We start from the raw sequence: 16,764 nt of genomic DNA on the forward strand, positions 1-16,764 counted from the left end.
AGCTGTATGCAATAATCTGTGTACAGCTTCACATCATGGCTTGATGTGATATCAAAGGCAGGTTGATTTCAAGGACAAACACGGACAAAGTCAATTTATTCAATTACCTGCCCATCTTGAAAGGTGATGTTCCCGGAGCTTGGGCTGAAATCATTAAGCTCAGCGGTGATTGGCTGTGCCTCCCAGTAGACGACTAGTCTTCCAGTTGTACCAGCGAGTCGCACCACTGACAGATGGAGGATGTTGTCTGGTGGTGGTATCTCATATGCCAGCACACTTCCAGTGATATCCTGGACAAAATATTCAGAAATATTGTTTCAGATATCATCAGCAATAACATTTCTATTAGTTACATTTAGTCTTTTAAATGTGTCACTGTATCAGTCGAGAAGATATTTCTGGTGAAGCCTTCAAGGTACCAAACAAGAGCTTAAACAAAGATATACATTCCTATATCTACCTTAAGATTTCCCCTCTATCATTTTCATGTCCAGGTCACAGTCACAGAGATGGCGCTGTGCTCACCTCAGAAACATTGAACAGCAGAATCCCTCGAGGGTCATCGTTTTCCTGGATGGTGACCTCTGCTACTTCCATACCAGGCTTCTTCACACTGGGCTGCCCTGCTCCCACTGAACCTCTAACTAGCTCCACACTGGTGATGTTTACCAAGAAACTCTCTGCCAGCTCTGGGATGTCATCCTTAGAAAACACACATACATATACACTTAATAATGGAAAAACAAACATGCTCTCTCTCTCATTCTCTCTCTCACACACACAGAAACACTTATAATTTATATCGCAAAGGGTGAAAAAGAATGAGAGAAGATGGGCAAGAGGTATAGTTTATTGAAGTTTAATGGTTATTTCTGAATAAACAGGAAGAAACGCGTATGGGAAGTCTTAGATGTATTCCTCTAGTGATGGACTACACCTGGCATTTAAAGGCTGTTTTATTTATTTATTTAGTTTATAAATGTATTTATTAGTTTATTATTTAGTTATTTGCATAACCCATCTGAGTATGGTAGGTGTAAGATAAAACTGTGGCTGAGTAAATGTATTACTTCATATCTCAGATGGGACATTGATTGCATCTTAAGTTTGTATGCTCTCAGTGAGATTTATGTGCAATGAAACTCTACTAATTTACTACATATTTAAGGGTTTTATCTATAATTGTATAATGTTTATTAAACTTGTATCATATTATCTTTTATTTCCTAATCATCTGATCTTGTTCTTTGATTTTAAGGTTGGCATGTTTGCTCCTTTATTGTTGTTTACTGATTAGGTATAGTGAAATCCAAATCTTGATGTGTAAAGCGTTTTAATAATGTTTTCTTTAAAGTTTGAATCTTTCGTAGAAAGTTTTGCGGCTCCTTTGCTGCTCAATGCTTTGAAATGCTCGGTCCAGATGGTACCGGTATAGACACTTCAGTGTTGCGTGAACACTGTCTAGACAGGGGGTTATATTGGTAAAAGCTAAATATTAGTCTTATTCCTAATATACTCTTCTTTACTCAAGTATATTTAATACACTTCTCCATTATTCAGTGTTCTCTTCTTACCGGTAGGATTGTGACAGTGACCAGGGCCACTGTAGCACCATTTATCATGATGATGGTGTTGTCTATGGGTGTGTAGTCCTGTCCTGCAGTAGCCTGGTTGGATAGGGGCTGGTACAAGGCTGGCCTTGTCTGGTAATGGATTTCCACCTCACCTGAAGAGCCCTGCTCCCTCACTATAGACAAAGTCACATTGACTGGAACCCCTGTGGGTTGGGGAAAAAAGGAGATTACATAAACCCATGTTAAAACACAGCACTAAAATTATATTTTGATGACCTGTCATGTCATGGAAGATGGCAATAACGCCCTGAATCTGTAAAAATCCCATTCAGTTGAGTTAAATAATATTTGAAGGACAGTATAAGATATGTTAATCTATGACTTGGGCTTCTCTGATATTTTGGGCCTGCCTCCAACACACAGATTAAAACAATCCTAAATTACTTCACATCCTGGAAATCACTGCAGATCTCCTTTACAGTAAATCTCAAAGTGTGATTACTGTAATAGCTACTTAAGAAACCTCATGCAAAGAAAAAGAAGATTGGTATTCAGCAACTAGCTTAATTTATACGTCAACTGTTTCTGGGACAAAGAGAAAGCAAAATTGAAGTATATCTTTGAATAGGTTTAAGATAACGTAAACTAGTTATCTTAACTCCTCTGCTCTGTGATCCAGTAAAAGCAAACATTCACTGGCAAATAATCGCTCATTTATTAATGTCTTGCAACATCAAGTCTTACTTTGTGGTTCTTGTGTTAGTGTAAACTGGGAGTCTAGATGCCATCCAACCACCCCGTAGGGAGAACCATTTGGTAGGATGGTGAGTAGAGATTGTGCCAGCTGCTTGTCAATGACTGCTGCCTGTCGTAGGTCCTGCAGCCCCACAGTGGTGACATCCATGAGGGTGATGGTGACACTCTCTCTCAGCTCTGGGACGCCATCTGCTATCACAGTCAATGAGATGATGGCCACTGACTGACCCTCTGAAAACGTTACCTACAATATCAAAACAAATTTGAACTCAATTTGTGAAGTTGCATTATAATTCTGTTTTTTATTTTCAAACATGTTCTCAATACAAACTAATGTGTCCTAAATTTGAGGGTAAGGTTGACTCACCACTCCTGAAGTGGGGTAAATGTCCGCCAGACTGCCATTGGCAGCCCAGTGAACAGTCAGTCTCCCAAAAGTCCCTCTTTTCCTCTCCACACTGACAGAAATCTGATTATTTTGCTCCAACTCCTCTACCTCCACAGATAGAGAATTCTGCAGAGAGGTAATGAAAATATATTTCTATTTTACAAAAGCTTGTGGTAATGATAAAAATACCCATTCTTATTTATTATGGACAAATGCATAAGCTGTCTAATATCCAAAGGTTTATCCGCTTACCTGAGCAAAGCCGATGACTCCGTGGGCATCATCATTAGTTGGGACAATGACGGTCACCTGACCGCCAAATCCAATCTCAGCTCCGCCCTTTGGATTCTTCAAGCTGACCTGGAAGTACTCCTGCTCCTCAGGGATGTCATCATCTATGATGTTTACAGCTATCTCTAGCTCGCTGTCACCTGGTGCAAAGTGCAACTCCCCGAAACTGAATGTGAGAAAAAAAAACAGCAGGATGTATGGCTTTCCTACATACTGTATATTGGCAATACAGGTGTTTCTGAGCAGTATCTAGAACAGAAGTGCTTGGCATCCAATTGCAGAAAAATGCTACTAAGAGGTTAACTTTCTTTGTGTCTTAATTCTCTTTGAGCAGGATCTGCTTTTATATATATGTAAAAACAATTTGGGTACCTGGGTATGAAATCAGATTGATTGGAGACAGAGGTGAGTTCATAAACAGTGGATCTATTCTCCTCAGTAGACACCAAGAGGGTCTTAGTGGTGTTGAGGGACGGAACCATGAGAGAGAGGAAGCTAATGGCTGGAGGGGCCCTTAGGATCATGGCGAACAGGTTAACATCAGACCTCCAGGAGTAGAGGGAAGAGCCATTTCTTCCAGCTAGCAGGACAAAAGCTATGAGGAAGAAACATATTTAATAAGGGTGTCTGGTCAGTACCAGTACAACTGAATGAAAATGGCAAAAGATTCTTACTGATCCCAGAAGAAGCAGTGAAGGGGTGAATAGAGGTGAGGCCTGGGTGACGAATGGACTGATAAAGCTCTGGTGAAGGCTGCCCTGAGCCCCATTGTAACACCTCACAGGATGGAGGGAGACCTGGAGAAAGATACAGGAATGCACATAAACACACACTGATTTACGTTCTTTCATGCTAGAATAGCATGTTTATGTAAAGTACAGTTCGGTTTGACTGACACACCCAAGACTGACAAATTACAGCCTCCGGGTCCCACTGTGGCTCTACGCTGCTCTGCGCTGAGGCCTTTCCCGTAAACCCACAACAGGTCAAAACCAAGAAAACTCACCACTTTTGCAGACTCACAGCGATTATGTCTCATCAAAATATACAGAGCGTAGTATAAATACACGAGTTGGCCTACATTGTGAATTTTATCATTTCAGTTGAGTCAACAGAACAAGGCTGTTTTCTCTGTAACAGACACAGTTTCTGTGTGCCTTCTAAAGTATCACCAATTTGTTTGTACTATAAGAACCAACATCTAACCGCTGCAAAATCCTCTACAAAGTACACTGAGAGTGCAACCACAAAAAATAGCATCTCATTATTGCAAAAACACAACCATCCTCTAAGCATACTGCAGACTAAGTGCACTTGACGCCAATTTTAGGTCACCTTTAAATATGTAATCACTACACTTGACCACAGTCTTTAAAAAAACAGGTTCATGCATTTTGAACTGACTAATTTTGTTTGGCACATTAATTAACTTATGTTGAAATACAAAGATATTGACAGTAGTTATTCAAATGCGCAAGATTAACAAAACATTGTTATTCCTTTATATAATATTTTGTTACGTCAAAGCAAGACAGGTCACCTTTAATAACAACCAACAGGAGAATGTCCTCTGCTCTGGTGTTGATTGTCTCCACCTGAATGGCTCTGCCGGAGATTGGGAGAGGCTGTGGATTCTGAAATCTTCCATTGGTCCATTGAAGCAGAAGGCAGCCAGCAGTCTCTTTGTCTCTGCAAACTAACAGGTAGGGAACAGCTGCACGAGTGAAGGGAGTTACACTGAGGATGTCCTCTTCGAAGTCAAGAGCCTGGAGGAGGGTGAAGGTGCCTCCAGTCCAGACAAAAATCTGGAGCATGAAACAAAGAAAAAATACTGAATTGAGTCAACTTTTGAAATTCCTCCCATTGCCCACTTTTAATGATCTACATAACTGACGACAAACTATTAAAGATCTGTAAAAACAGTGGGACAGTCAGCCTCACCTGGCTTGATGCTATTAGATAATCTCGGCCTTCAGTGGTGAAGTGTTTCACATCCAGAGTTTCGACACCTAAGGTTTGTTCCTAAAGTAATGAGATAGGCTTAAATCATATAAAGATACTGCAACATAATGTACACAAATGTGATAGTAATGTTGCGGCATGTTTGGTTTTTGTACTTACCAATGTAATATTTAAGTCCATCTGCAATTTGAAGATGCTGAGGTTGGTGGCAGGGGAGAAAGGAGGGCCGCTATGTGTAATGCCTATGTAGGTAGAGCCATTCACTGCAAACCCCACACAAGAACTTGGGTCCTGAATCCTAAAAGACTGTAATGACCAAGAGAGAGAGATTTTCTATAAATTAGCTTGGAGCTCACTGCTAATCAAATTCCTACTAGATTTTACCTCTCAAGTATATGTGTATACAGTAAATACATCATGTGCTTGTTGCTGGACAATCCTGTCGTACGCCTACCTCCACTGACACAAAAACACCCTGCCACCGATAAAGAGTGGCCAAGGTGTGGGAGGATCCAACAACGGGCCTCCTATCTAGCCTCAAAGCCAGGAAGGAAGGCCCTTCGGGAAGGGCGCACCAAAAAGAGGCAGTGTTGTCCTCAAAGCTTTGGTACACACCCATCACTGAGAGGTGACCCTCTAAAATAGAAGAAAAAAAAAGAATCATAATCAAATTGAAAGGGGGATTAAAACAGCTGAACAACAGAAGAAAAAAAGGGTGACTGGAGGTAACTTAAAATTAAGACATTTATTGGTCTCACCAGAGGCAGTAGCTGTGTCGGACTGTGTCTCCCATTCCACACTGACAGCTGACTCCAGACCATTATTACGAGACACACTGAGGAAGACTACTCTGCCTCCTTCATCAGCAACCACTTCTGTGTTAGTTCTGCATAGAAAACACATTAAATAACATTTTTGCATGAGTTTTTGCATATTTGTATGAGCCCTTGTCTATTTGTAGAGCAGCTTGTGACTACAATGTGAGTAGCTAGTCCACCTTAAAGATTGGTGAGCCTGGACCATTGTTGCTAACTTCGGGGCTAAATCATGGGATAATTCCCTTATCTTTATTCTCCCTCAGTGAGTGTGTGAAATGCCAACACAGATGGAGAGAGTACAGAAGATCAATAATAACACCCCCCCCCTCTCTCTCTCTCTCCCTCTCTCTCTCATTACATTAAGCAATCAAATATGCACAGAGTTATTCCTTCCTGAGTTTGCTACTTTTTGTACACAATTTAGTTTAAAAATCATGTTAAAAAATATTTTCTTTTTTAAATCCTAATGCTTAAGCAGCCGTCAGGCTTGTAATAACACTGACATTACATACTGCAATTGTTGATGGCATTTTAAGTTTCAGATTCTTGGGTGTAACTGTTTTTATACCTGTCAATAGCAGGTCCGATACGGAACAAGCCAGAAGGAGCCAAGTTCTCCAGGACGGTGATGAGAGTTTGGAGTTGGTCACCCATCCGTGCACCTCCAGCTGGGTTGGACAGGGTCACTGTGAAGGTTTCATTCCCTTCAGGCTCAGCATCCAGTACTGCCCAGATCTCTAACATCTGGAACAAAAAAAAACAAACATGTTTTCTCATGTATGTGTTAGAATGCTGTTAGCCAGTAAAAATCTACTTTCCCTCACCTTAAATCTGACTCCATCCTCCAGCACCACAAACCCTTGTGCTGGCATCAAATCACCCTCTGCTAGAATGCCATTGGCGTTAGTAATGGCAAACTGAACAGTTACGGTGCCAAATGTGCCTTCCTCCGGGTTGCGGACCACGTACAGGGTGGCCACACTCTCGCTCAGCCCAGACACAGATGTGGGCTCCCTCAATAAGAAATGCTCGCTGGTGTTAAAGGTAATGACACCATGTCCATCGTCACTGGCCAGGATATTTACGGTGGCTACACAAAAACAGAACAGAACATTTATGTACAGTATGGGTAGATGGCCATTAATCCGCTATAAAATTCTTAGAAATGTAACAGTAATTTCATATCACTAATAGTGTAGCGTCGCATCTAAAACTAACTACAGGAAATAAATGTGGTCTGTTAAACTCATGGTCAGGAACAGCATGAGGGAGATGCACTGTTGCTATAGTTACCAACAATTTGATTTGCATTGCTCATTTATATAACAAATCACTTTGAAGTGTCCTGAAAATCCTATAAAACCTGCCAATCAGAAACAAGTGTTTTCTACGGCCACTGTATAAGACCTCCTACATTATTTATTGTATATTTTAACTGAATATGCAGTGGAAGCTTATGTTTCAACGTCTTATGCTGTTTTACTCAGAAATTTGAGAAATTCTCTTGTATTCTTTTCTGCCTTCCTATCTACCTGTGGTATTGGTGCCCAGCTCCAGCCCAGGGGAGGGCTTGGATAAGATGAGCTGGAATCTCTCAGCTCCCTCTGGAATGGTGTCATCGATGATCTGCACTTCTACAAACTTATGTCTTTCGCCATCAACAAAGTGAAGCATCTGTGTGGACAGAGGGGTTTTCACTTTAAACACAGGCTACTACATATCTCTGAGGACTCTCAGTCATCCAGGTCATGATATATCTACTTCTTCGGTTCATCTTCTTCATTACTGAGGAGTCCTTTTGGATGAGAGGTGAAATGTCTTCAAAAATCTAAAGAAAGTCCATTTACTCTTCGCCCTTCTGAATAGTCATGCTACTACAAGTATTATACAATGCGCTGTGTAAGTATGAAAATGTCGGTCTTTGATGTTGTGTGCAGAGTTTGAATACTATGTGTGGCTGACCGTTTCACTGGTGTTGTAGTCCAGTCCCTGTTGAGCTTCAAGGTTCTGAGCATAGAAGAAGAGAGAGACATTTCCATATGTCCCCTTGTTCCTGTAGGCCACTAGACTCAGTACTCCTATTGTTTCATTCACTTCAAACCTGGAAACCAGAACATATTTGGATGGGAATAACAATTAGAGCATGTACAAATCAACATAAGAAATGTGTTATTTACGGGTGCGTCTCTTACATGGTGTTTGTCCATTCAATGACTCCTCTAATTCCATCATTAGCAGCAATGCTAACCTCTGCCACCAAACCCTTGGTGTCTGGGGAAATAACATCAAAGAAAGAGGAAACATATGGTGAGCTTGAGACTTAAGACTAGAAAAGTTCATCATTAGCATCAGCGCTGACTTCAGGGCTGTAACTACAGTGCAAGCACCAACTGAAAGATGTGTAAGAGGAAACTATAGAGGATCTAACTTCTGTCATGGCACATTTGAGCGAAGGATTACAGCTAAGAAGCGTCTCCTGTAAGTGGCTTGGGAGGCTGAGCAGCCAAGTCTTTTGGGTGGACTGATTTATGACCCCCTGAATAGTCTACTCCCATTCAGTCTATGGCCAAGACACTGGGAGGCCAACTACGGGTTTAGTTTGGCTCTCTCTCTCCTCACCACACAGTGCTACTCAGCTCCCACCAAATCCCCAGGCTTCCTCAATCATGAAAAGCATCAATATCACCATCCAAGCCACATAATAACTGCTGCCAAAAGAGCGTCTGTGTGTTTACAGTGTGTCTCCATGCAGAAGGCAGATAGTATTCTGGGAGCCTGCTGCTTGGGCCTGTAGTATTCTGTCTACTCATCACTTTCTAAAGTTACTCATTCATAAATTGGACCGTGGTTTGGATTATGCAAAAGCAGTAACTACCAAGCTCTTCCATGGTGCATTGTGACAGTCAGCTACAATGTTGTATTGTAATGTACCACAATATAGTACTATTGTACATCAAACTACATGATATTTTAGGCATCGCTTGTGAACACATGGGTGTGTAATTTACCTGGCAATGTGCAATACACAACCTCTACTCATCAAACAGAGCAAATGGTGAGAAATTATGAACAGAAAAGAAAAAATATGATTTCATCAAATACAAAAATACATCAGAAAAAAGTAGAACAAACAGAAAGAAACAATGACAGGAATAAACCAATAATTTGACATGTAATATGACAGTGTAATAGCAGAATTGTCTACCATGGCCAAAGGTGATAAAATACATTTTGTAAAGACAGATCAGCTCTATGCTGCTAAATTGTTCCATACCTAGTTGAGGAACAGTGGCAAGAGTCGTGATGAGTACTGCTGATGTTATGTTGACCAGGAAAAACTCCTGCAACTCAGGAATGTCATCCTAATAAAACAAATGAAAATAAAAAGCTTTTAAATTCCACAGTCAAACAAATCTGCTTCAAGGAAGTAGAGCTGGCATCAGAAAGATAAAAAACCTGTCTGGTCTTGACTTAATCGCTGAGGTATCAAGTGTGCAAAGACAATGAAAGAATTTCAGAAAGCCATGGTCTTTACCTCCAGTATGCTGACAGGAATGGCAACAGAAGTCTGTCCATCCTGAAGAATTACAGAACCAGTACCAGAGATGAAGTCTTGTCCGGGGTCAGCAAGAGCACCCTCCACCTGAGACACGTCTTGCAGAGAACCTCTTATAACCTCATAGGTGATATTCACTGCTCCTGTACACAAACATTTAGGTCTGATATCAGTTTCAAGGCAAATACTAGAATTAATTAAAAGGTAACTCATTCATTTAGTACACGTTTGTTGTGTTCACGCTAGTCCCACTGACCTGACGTTCCAAACTCTCTATTGACGTAGATGTTTATAGTTCGGTCCCGTTCCTCTGTGGTCACCCTAAGGGATGATGGGGCGATGGTCAGCAGACCATAGGGCTCATCACTGATGTCCACAGTAAGCACCGCCTCAAGGCCCTGAACATCCAGAGCAGCATGACCCGTCACCACAACACCTGTGTGGAAGTCAGGGGAATGATATGTGATGATATGTGTAAGAGTTCTTACTGGAGTTATTTCAAGATGTTTGTGTTTTTATGCACACTTATCAACCACTAACACATTAAGAGCAAAAGCAATACCCATCGTTTGTATGTTGGACAAGGAAACTTTGTATTCATCTTTGTCTTCTGGTGTGGCGTCATCGAGAAGCTGCAGGTATATGGTGTCATTTAGTTCTCCCTGTAGGAGACAGATACATAATTACTGCTTGAGACAACAAAATACAGTTGTACCATTCCAATTTTATCTTTTTTTTGTTGATTATATGACTTCTGTGGGTTATACTTTTAACCACCATCACAAAAGTACATCTTGCTGATCTGTGCCAATGTCTGCATCCCAATACCGTGTAAAAAATGTTTTGAACTGTGATCCCACAATATGTTCAGTGATATCCATCTAGGATTTACCTCCATAAAGAAAAGTCTCCCCGAGGTTTGGCTGAAGGTCCGGTGTACAAGGGGTCCTTGCACAGTCCAGTCCAAAGTGACATTACCCAGACCGGGAGCTGTTCTCAACACTGATAAGGAAAGCCTCTCACCTGTAATATGAAAAGTAAGTTCAAATGTTGGTTTGCATAGATGGAGACATTAAGGTCATTTTAATGTGAATTGCTTGTCTTATACTGTAGATGCCAGTAGAGGCAATTCAGGGTCTCTGTTTGAATGAATTATAACCAAGAAGACTTGACAACCATCCATGCATACATAATTTCAAGATAATGACAGACAACCACAGAGCCCACCTGTTGCTACATGCTGCCATTACTACATTTGCACTCAGACATAAGTAGGACACATCTCTAGTAACAGGGTGAGTGGAAAGGTTTGGGATGTATAGTATCAGGGTGATAATGTACTTGGACACACGTATTCAACACTGAATATCCAAACACACATGCAAATCATCAAGAACAGCTACCCACCTTCTCTGGCAATGACAGAACGTGAGGCTGGATGGAATCCTACTACCCCGGCCACATTATCGTTAGCCAATATCACTATGGTTACGGTGTCAGAGCTGGGCAGTATCCGACTTCCTCCCTCTGTATTAACAAGACCAATCATGAGGTTCTCGTTGTCCTCTGGCTCAATATCATCTCTGATTATTATCTCTATTGTCTTCTTCAGATCACCTGTAAGCAGAGAGGATAAAGTAAATACGTGCATACACACATTTAATCATTAATTCAGAGAAGATGTTGGTTTTTACATAATTCTTAATAAAGAATTACAAAACTAAAAACTATTACTAATTAGTGAGTGATTCACATACCATCAAAGACCAGAGTCCCTCCAGTTGCAGTGAAGTCAGTATTTGGTGTGGCCTCTCCTCCAACAAACCTCCACTCTACGGTGACAGTGCCAAGATTACCTCCTCTCCTCTCTATAACCAGGGGCACCATAACCCCAGGCTCTTCTCGAACCTCTAGATAGAGACCCTCGTTAGTGGTGTTGGGACTGAGGCTGTATATTAAAAATACGCCAAACGCATCGCCGTTCATCCCTATAGTAACCACAGCTTCATCTGGCTGTCCAATCGAGGGCAAGTTCTTCTGTGCCACAGTCAGATTTACCAGCTCCACCTTTAAATATTACATTGTAAAACATTTGATTTGTTATACAGATGAAATAGAATGTATGTTAAACAAATTAAACCATTAGTAACGCATGGGAAAATATATATATATATATATATATATATATATATATATGATTACCTTTAAGATCTGTATGGAGAAGCTCTCATCCATTTCAGGGAATTTATCAGTCAAGATTGGGACTGTGAGGTTAGTGACCCCTGACCCATCTTCCATGAAGGCACTTTGAGCTGTTACAGGGGTGTAATCACTCCCTGCCACAGCCTGGGCACTGAACAGGACAGCAGCTGCAGTGATGTTTTTTACGTAAGTCATAACCTGAGATTTAGAGGTCAGCTGGTCAACCCCTGAAGTCACCCAGGTGCAGGATGGTGGGGTCACCCCTGATGACAGCGAGAAGGCCTGGCAGGCACGCTCTCTTAGACAGGCAGCAGCACATGCAGCAAGGGGGTCTCTCTGACCACTGATGTTAAATGTCTTGAGAGGGGCAGTGGACAAAACACCTGGATTTGGGAGGTCATAGTACATAAGCAGATTCTGTCCATCAGCCTGAGCCAAGCCAACAAAGTCGATCTCAGAGGTGCTGTACACGACCTCCAAAAGACCAAAGTGACCTCCTCTGGAATAAAGGCAATGGAAAGAGATAGAGAAATGACAGCAGATAGGAAAAGGGGATTTTAAGTGAGTAAGAGTACAATAAAAAAGTCAAATAAAACCATCATTCCATTAGAAAATAATTATTAAAATTACCTTCTGCGGACAGTAATATTGGCTGCATAAACTCCCTCCAGTGGCTCCTGAAGGCGATAAACAGACTGTTCAAAGTATACTGTCCCATATGGGTTGTCGTTGTCAGGCACTATTATGTTCACAGATGTATCGGCTCCGAGGCTTCCTCCATTACTGGCACCAGTAAGCTCCACCTTAATTATCTAGAAATGACAGAAGTGAGGGAAAGGAGTGTAATAAACATTGCGACTAAAATTATGTAAAAATATTTCAAAGCATGTATCGTCTCACATAATTCACTTTTGGCTTCTGACCTCTGTGATTTCAGGTACATCGTCTGCTAAAATCGCCACTTGGAGTGTCTTCATGGTCTCTCCTGGAACAAATCTCACCTCTCCCGAGGTGGGTCTGATGTCCCCTACTGCTAGTTTACCATTAACAGTGGCCTGCCATTGGACTACCACTGTGCCAATAGTACCAGCATTACGCACTATGGGCAATGTGACCTCAATGGAGTTAGACCCCGGTTCCTCTATGGTAACTGGAACTGCTTGGAAGGCTGGGTAGAAATAAAATCAAGAGCTTGCTTAACATTTAGAAATTGTTCAAAATAGGATGAAAAGATTGAAACATATCCTGAATAACGCCTACTAACCAAAGGCACCAAAAGGGTCATCAGAAGGCAGTATAGTGATAATGGCACGTGTGAGCTCCCCCAGGAGAGCTCCTCCGGTGGTCTGGTTGATCAGCTCAATCAGAAAGGTCTCCTCCAGTTCAGGGACCACATCATTGATGACATAGACGGGTACAGATTTACTGGACTCCCCTTCTAGGAGGACCACATCAGTGGAGGCTACGCTGTAATCTTCACCTATAGGATTACACACATGCACATACATGTTGACATGGCCTGTCTGCTCACACACACATCATAGAGGCTTTCAATCCATGCTTCGTGCCCAACACTTACTGACTCTGGCGGTCAAAGGCACTGCTCTGAACTTCACCGATACGTCAGCAAAAATCCCCCCGACGCGCGTAACATTTATTATGGGCCCAACATAGTGCTCAGCTACACTGACAGCAGAAGCAGACAGCTGGAGGGTTCCAAAAGCATCATCACTGGCCTCCACTATCATTTGGGCTACAACTTCTGTCCTGGGGCCCAGAGAAGGGGAATTGAAAACTGGAAGAAAAAGTAAGGGGATATTTCATTAGTTTAGTGTGGTATGGTTGAAGTATCATTATATCTTAAATCAGTGGAGGTGTCAGTGTCTTACTGAGCCTTTCCTGCTCTCCTTTGATGAGCTGTACACTGATCAACTTCACAAAGACGGACTCATCTCTTTCTGGATCCTCATCATCCAGCACTTGGAGGGTGATGTTTGCTTCACTCTGATTGGCCAAGAAAACAACAGAATCTAGGATGGGAATAAAATCTCGCCCTTCAGTAGCTCGGCCCACCCCAGGGGTCCTGTAAGGCTCCGGATCTGCCTCATTTAGTGTCCCATATGTGACTTGCACCTGGACAAAAGACAAAGTAGACAAAATACCATATAATTTTGTACATCCACCACATGTGGGCATCTGTAATTCTGGTTTAATTATTTATGAAAAGTCAAAAAAACAGAATTATAAGGGGCTTGAATTTCCATACTTCCTATCATGTTTGTAAACCTTAAACAGTAGAACACACCTGACCCATCAGGCCTCTTTGCCGCAGGATGGTTAGGGAGACAGTTGAGTCCGCTTCAGAAAGTCGGACAGATCTTGTTGCATTAGCGAATACAAAAACACCATAAGGATCATCACTGGCAAGCACAGAAAGAGTAGCTGATGTCTGGACACCCAGACGACCGTGGGAGACGTTAACCAAGGACACGTTGAAGCTCTTGTCCAACTCGGGGATCTCATCCTGGGCCACATTAATGATGATGTTCTCTGAGGTCTGACCTACACTAAATGTGATGTTCCCAAACCTGCTGAGGAGCTCCCCCTCAGAACTGGGATCAGCCTCCCAGTATACAGTTACATTGGAGAGGTCACCAAAGGACCGCTCCACCTGGGAAAGGACAAAAAGAAAACATAGAGTGATGATGAACAATACTTAACCATACAATGCATTTAGAAAAACATGACTAATCTTGACTTGCTGATGAAAACACAAGGAAAGATATTTCCCTTTTATGCCTCCTTGGGAACTTCCTCATTTTAAACTGTGTATTACACTGACCTGCAGAAACACAGAGCTCCGTCCATCCTCAGGTTCTGTCCCATTAACAGACAGGGATTCAGGACTGAACTGAAACACTCCGTGGGCATCATCAGAAGCAGCAATGGTCACTGTGATGTGGGAGGCAACTCCCAAGTTGGCTACAAAAAAAATTCCACATACAACCCTTTGTTACTTCTTAGTGATGCATTTTAGTTAAATTCTTAAGAGTTTCAGTTTGAAGTAAATAAAAAAGACCCATTGGGAGGAAATGGAAAAGTGACCATCACCTTTTAATCAATCAAAATTTTGATAAATATAGAACAATAATATTACACATGGATATTATGGTCAAGAGAATTAGATTTAAATGACAGCTTTACACAGTGTGTGGGCATTATTTCATTATAAGAGACAGCACCAGAAACTTAGTGTAACACACTGTGGTCTATGACACTTATGACTCTGCCTATGAAAGGCTATTTGCTTTTCCCACATTCCTCTCCTTGACGACTTCTCACAGGGGTCACAATTGTAAATAACAAACATGCATATGCATGCACACACCTAGGTGTGTATACACCTAGATCGAGCTAAAAGATAGTAATGGATGATATGTTTGGGATGATTGTTTGGGTGCTATGTCTGATAGTACAAAACAATCCAATTCACCCAATAATTTCAGTAATAATGTTTTCAGATGAGATTTTCCCAGCTTTTATGGTCCGAATATGGTTTAACAATTCTGTCCAACCAGCCAAAAATATTATTCTGAAAGCGAGACATAATACTTGTAATTTGTGAGGACATACTTGTCAGCAGCAGAAACATGTTACTTGATCCCTAATAGAACTTGACTTGACAGCCTCAGGGAGTGAGAAAGGATGTGGGTGTTGGGGTGAAGGAATGGAGACAAGAAGCAGTTTGGGGAGAAAAGGAGGGGGATACTTACCATGATGGTGATAGGATGGAAGGAGAAAGTCAGAGTCACTCTCCCCACTACCACTTCCTTCACTACGCAGAAACTGATCCACTGATGGATCACACACGAGGGTCAAACAAGTGTCACACCAGGTCAGAATCACACCCGAAGAGCGGAGATCAAAGGGCAAATGGGAAGCAGGATAGGTAGGAAGTCACACAGGCAGGCAGGTATTGGGAAGCACAAAGGAGCACAGCACACAAAACACACAAAAACAGTTGGGCATATCACAAGGTCATTTCAGCTCTAATTAAGATAAAGGTAAAAACTGAAAACAACAAATAAGTGTAGTTCTAAGGCTCAACATATACCAAAATGTGACTAATGTAAACAGTACCATGAGGATTTTGTGATCAAATTTCTCACCTCCTCCATCAGTGTTGTAGAGCTCCACCCTAAAAATCTTGTCCAACTCAGGGACAGGATTGTCTATGATGGTCACAGGGACAAACTTTAATCTCTCCCCTGGAAGAAAGTCCAGCATACCCTCTGAGTCCTGCCAGTGGAATACAGAGAAATAGGTAACTAGGGTAGCAGGCAAAGTGTGTAGTCTCTCTCCATCTTCTCATCAGTTTATTCATCAGTAAAAATGAAATACTTAAGTGGAAACAAACCTCATAGTCTTCAGGGCTAGATGCTGTAAATGGGGTTGTCCTGTATCCCACCATGACCCTTCCCAAAAGGCCTTGGGCCCTGGCCACCAGCAGACGGACTTGTCCGTCTTCCTCGTTAACAGTTATGTGTGCAGGTTCTAATGCTGGAGAGATCAATCCCTCTCCTGGAGGGCTGGGCTGGAACTGCAGCAAGCCTGAATTGGGGAAGAGTGTGTGTTTGTGTGTTGTAGTAATGGTTAGAAGAAAGGAAATACGATAAAATAAAATTTAATGAGAAGGAGGATGAAAAGGTGTGATGAAAGTAGGAGCAAGGAGCAGGAGAATAATTATGCACAAAAGAGGGAGAAGGAGAGAGAGAAAATTGGAATTATATTTAGCTGACCCTATAAGCCACCTAGGCACAACAGTACTTCTTTGGACATGTGAGTGAATACCATAGGGGTGGTCACTGGCTGTGACAGCGACAGTGTTTACAGAGTTATTTGGATCGATGCTTGCACCACTGGTGGGGGTGGAGCCGGGCTTCCCGTCACCAGACTCTGCTGACACCAGTGTGATGTGAAAGGACTCTGCCAGCTCTGGGAGATTATCATCCAACACCAACAGGTTCAATACCTAACAGAAATATGTGCATACATTAGTTTTATTTACTAGTCTAGGCTGTAACATTGAAAAAAATACTGTAGTAGTATATTTCAGTAGTCAGAGTAAAAGCTTAGTTAATAGCTGGCACCTGTTGACTCGTCAGTAAATTCACAAACAACCAACCACTAGGTGGGGCTGGTTGTCTAAAACATGCA

General features: G+C 41.8%; 1 protein-coding gene across 1 annotated transcript in view; it reads right to left on the minus strand.

Annotated features, from left to right (window-relative positions):
• Nucleotides 1-16,764, minus strand: part of adgrv1 (adhesion G protein-coupled receptor V1) — a gene marked incomplete at its 5' end in the record, with an annotated part of 103,223 nt that overhangs the window by 67,110 nt on the left and 19,349 nt on the right. Inside the window, 37 exons of the mRNA XM_083911993.1 lie at nucleotides 108-290; nucleotides 526-702; nucleotides 1,575-1,777; nucleotides 2,319-2,574; nucleotides 2,698-2,844; nucleotides 2,971-3,175; nucleotides 3,382-3,604; nucleotides 3,684-3,806; nucleotides 4,550-4,814; nucleotides 4,951-5,031; nucleotides 5,131-5,277; nucleotides 5,426-5,607; nucleotides 5,730-5,857; nucleotides 6,358-6,533; nucleotides 6,614-6,879; nucleotides 7,322-7,463; nucleotides 7,752-7,890; nucleotides 7,982-8,060; nucleotides 9,064-9,151; nucleotides 9,325-9,488; nucleotides 9,602-9,781; nucleotides 9,908-10,007; nucleotides 10,238-10,368; nucleotides 10,753-10,962; nucleotides 11,103-11,412; nucleotides 11,548-12,046; nucleotides 12,178-12,359; nucleotides 12,471-12,715; nucleotides 12,812-13,027; nucleotides 13,127-13,342; nucleotides 13,437-13,680; nucleotides 13,853-14,218; nucleotides 14,390-14,529; nucleotides 15,321-15,401; nucleotides 15,717-15,846; nucleotides 15,965-16,158; nucleotides 16,399-16,579. Of these exons, the coding sequence (XP_083768119.1) occupies nucleotides 108-290; nucleotides 526-702; nucleotides 1,575-1,777; nucleotides 2,319-2,574; nucleotides 2,698-2,844; nucleotides 2,971-3,175; nucleotides 3,382-3,604; nucleotides 3,684-3,806; nucleotides 4,550-4,814; nucleotides 4,951-5,031; nucleotides 5,131-5,277; nucleotides 5,426-5,607; nucleotides 5,730-5,857; nucleotides 6,358-6,533; nucleotides 6,614-6,879; nucleotides 7,322-7,463; nucleotides 7,752-7,890; nucleotides 7,982-8,060; nucleotides 9,064-9,151; nucleotides 9,325-9,488; nucleotides 9,602-9,781; nucleotides 9,908-10,007; nucleotides 10,238-10,368; nucleotides 10,753-10,962; nucleotides 11,103-11,412; nucleotides 11,548-12,046; nucleotides 12,178-12,359; nucleotides 12,471-12,715; nucleotides 12,812-13,027; nucleotides 13,127-13,342; nucleotides 13,437-13,680; nucleotides 13,853-14,218; nucleotides 14,390-14,529; nucleotides 15,321-15,401; nucleotides 15,717-15,846; nucleotides 15,965-16,158; nucleotides 16,399-16,579 (6,999 nt within the window). The remainder of the gene's footprint in view (nucleotides 1-107; nucleotides 291-525; nucleotides 703-1,574; nucleotides 1,778-2,318; nucleotides 2,575-2,697; nucleotides 2,845-2,970; nucleotides 3,176-3,381; nucleotides 3,605-3,683; nucleotides 3,807-4,549; nucleotides 4,815-4,950; nucleotides 5,032-5,130; nucleotides 5,278-5,425; nucleotides 5,608-5,729; nucleotides 5,858-6,357; nucleotides 6,534-6,613; nucleotides 6,880-7,321; nucleotides 7,464-7,751; nucleotides 7,891-7,981; nucleotides 8,061-9,063; nucleotides 9,152-9,324; nucleotides 9,489-9,601; nucleotides 9,782-9,907; nucleotides 10,008-10,237; nucleotides 10,369-10,752; nucleotides 10,963-11,102; nucleotides 11,413-11,547; nucleotides 12,047-12,177; nucleotides 12,360-12,470; nucleotides 12,716-12,811; nucleotides 13,028-13,126; nucleotides 13,343-13,436; nucleotides 13,681-13,852; nucleotides 14,219-14,389; nucleotides 14,530-15,320; nucleotides 15,402-15,716; nucleotides 15,847-15,964; nucleotides 16,159-16,398; nucleotides 16,580-16,764) is intronic.

This window comes from Echiichthys vipera (assembly GCF_963691815.1).
Source record: "Echiichthys vipera genome assembly, chromosome: 4".
In the NCBI taxonomy this organism is placed as follows: Eukaryota; Metazoa; Chordata; class Actinopteri; order Perciformes; family Trachinidae; genus Echiichthys; species Echiichthys vipera.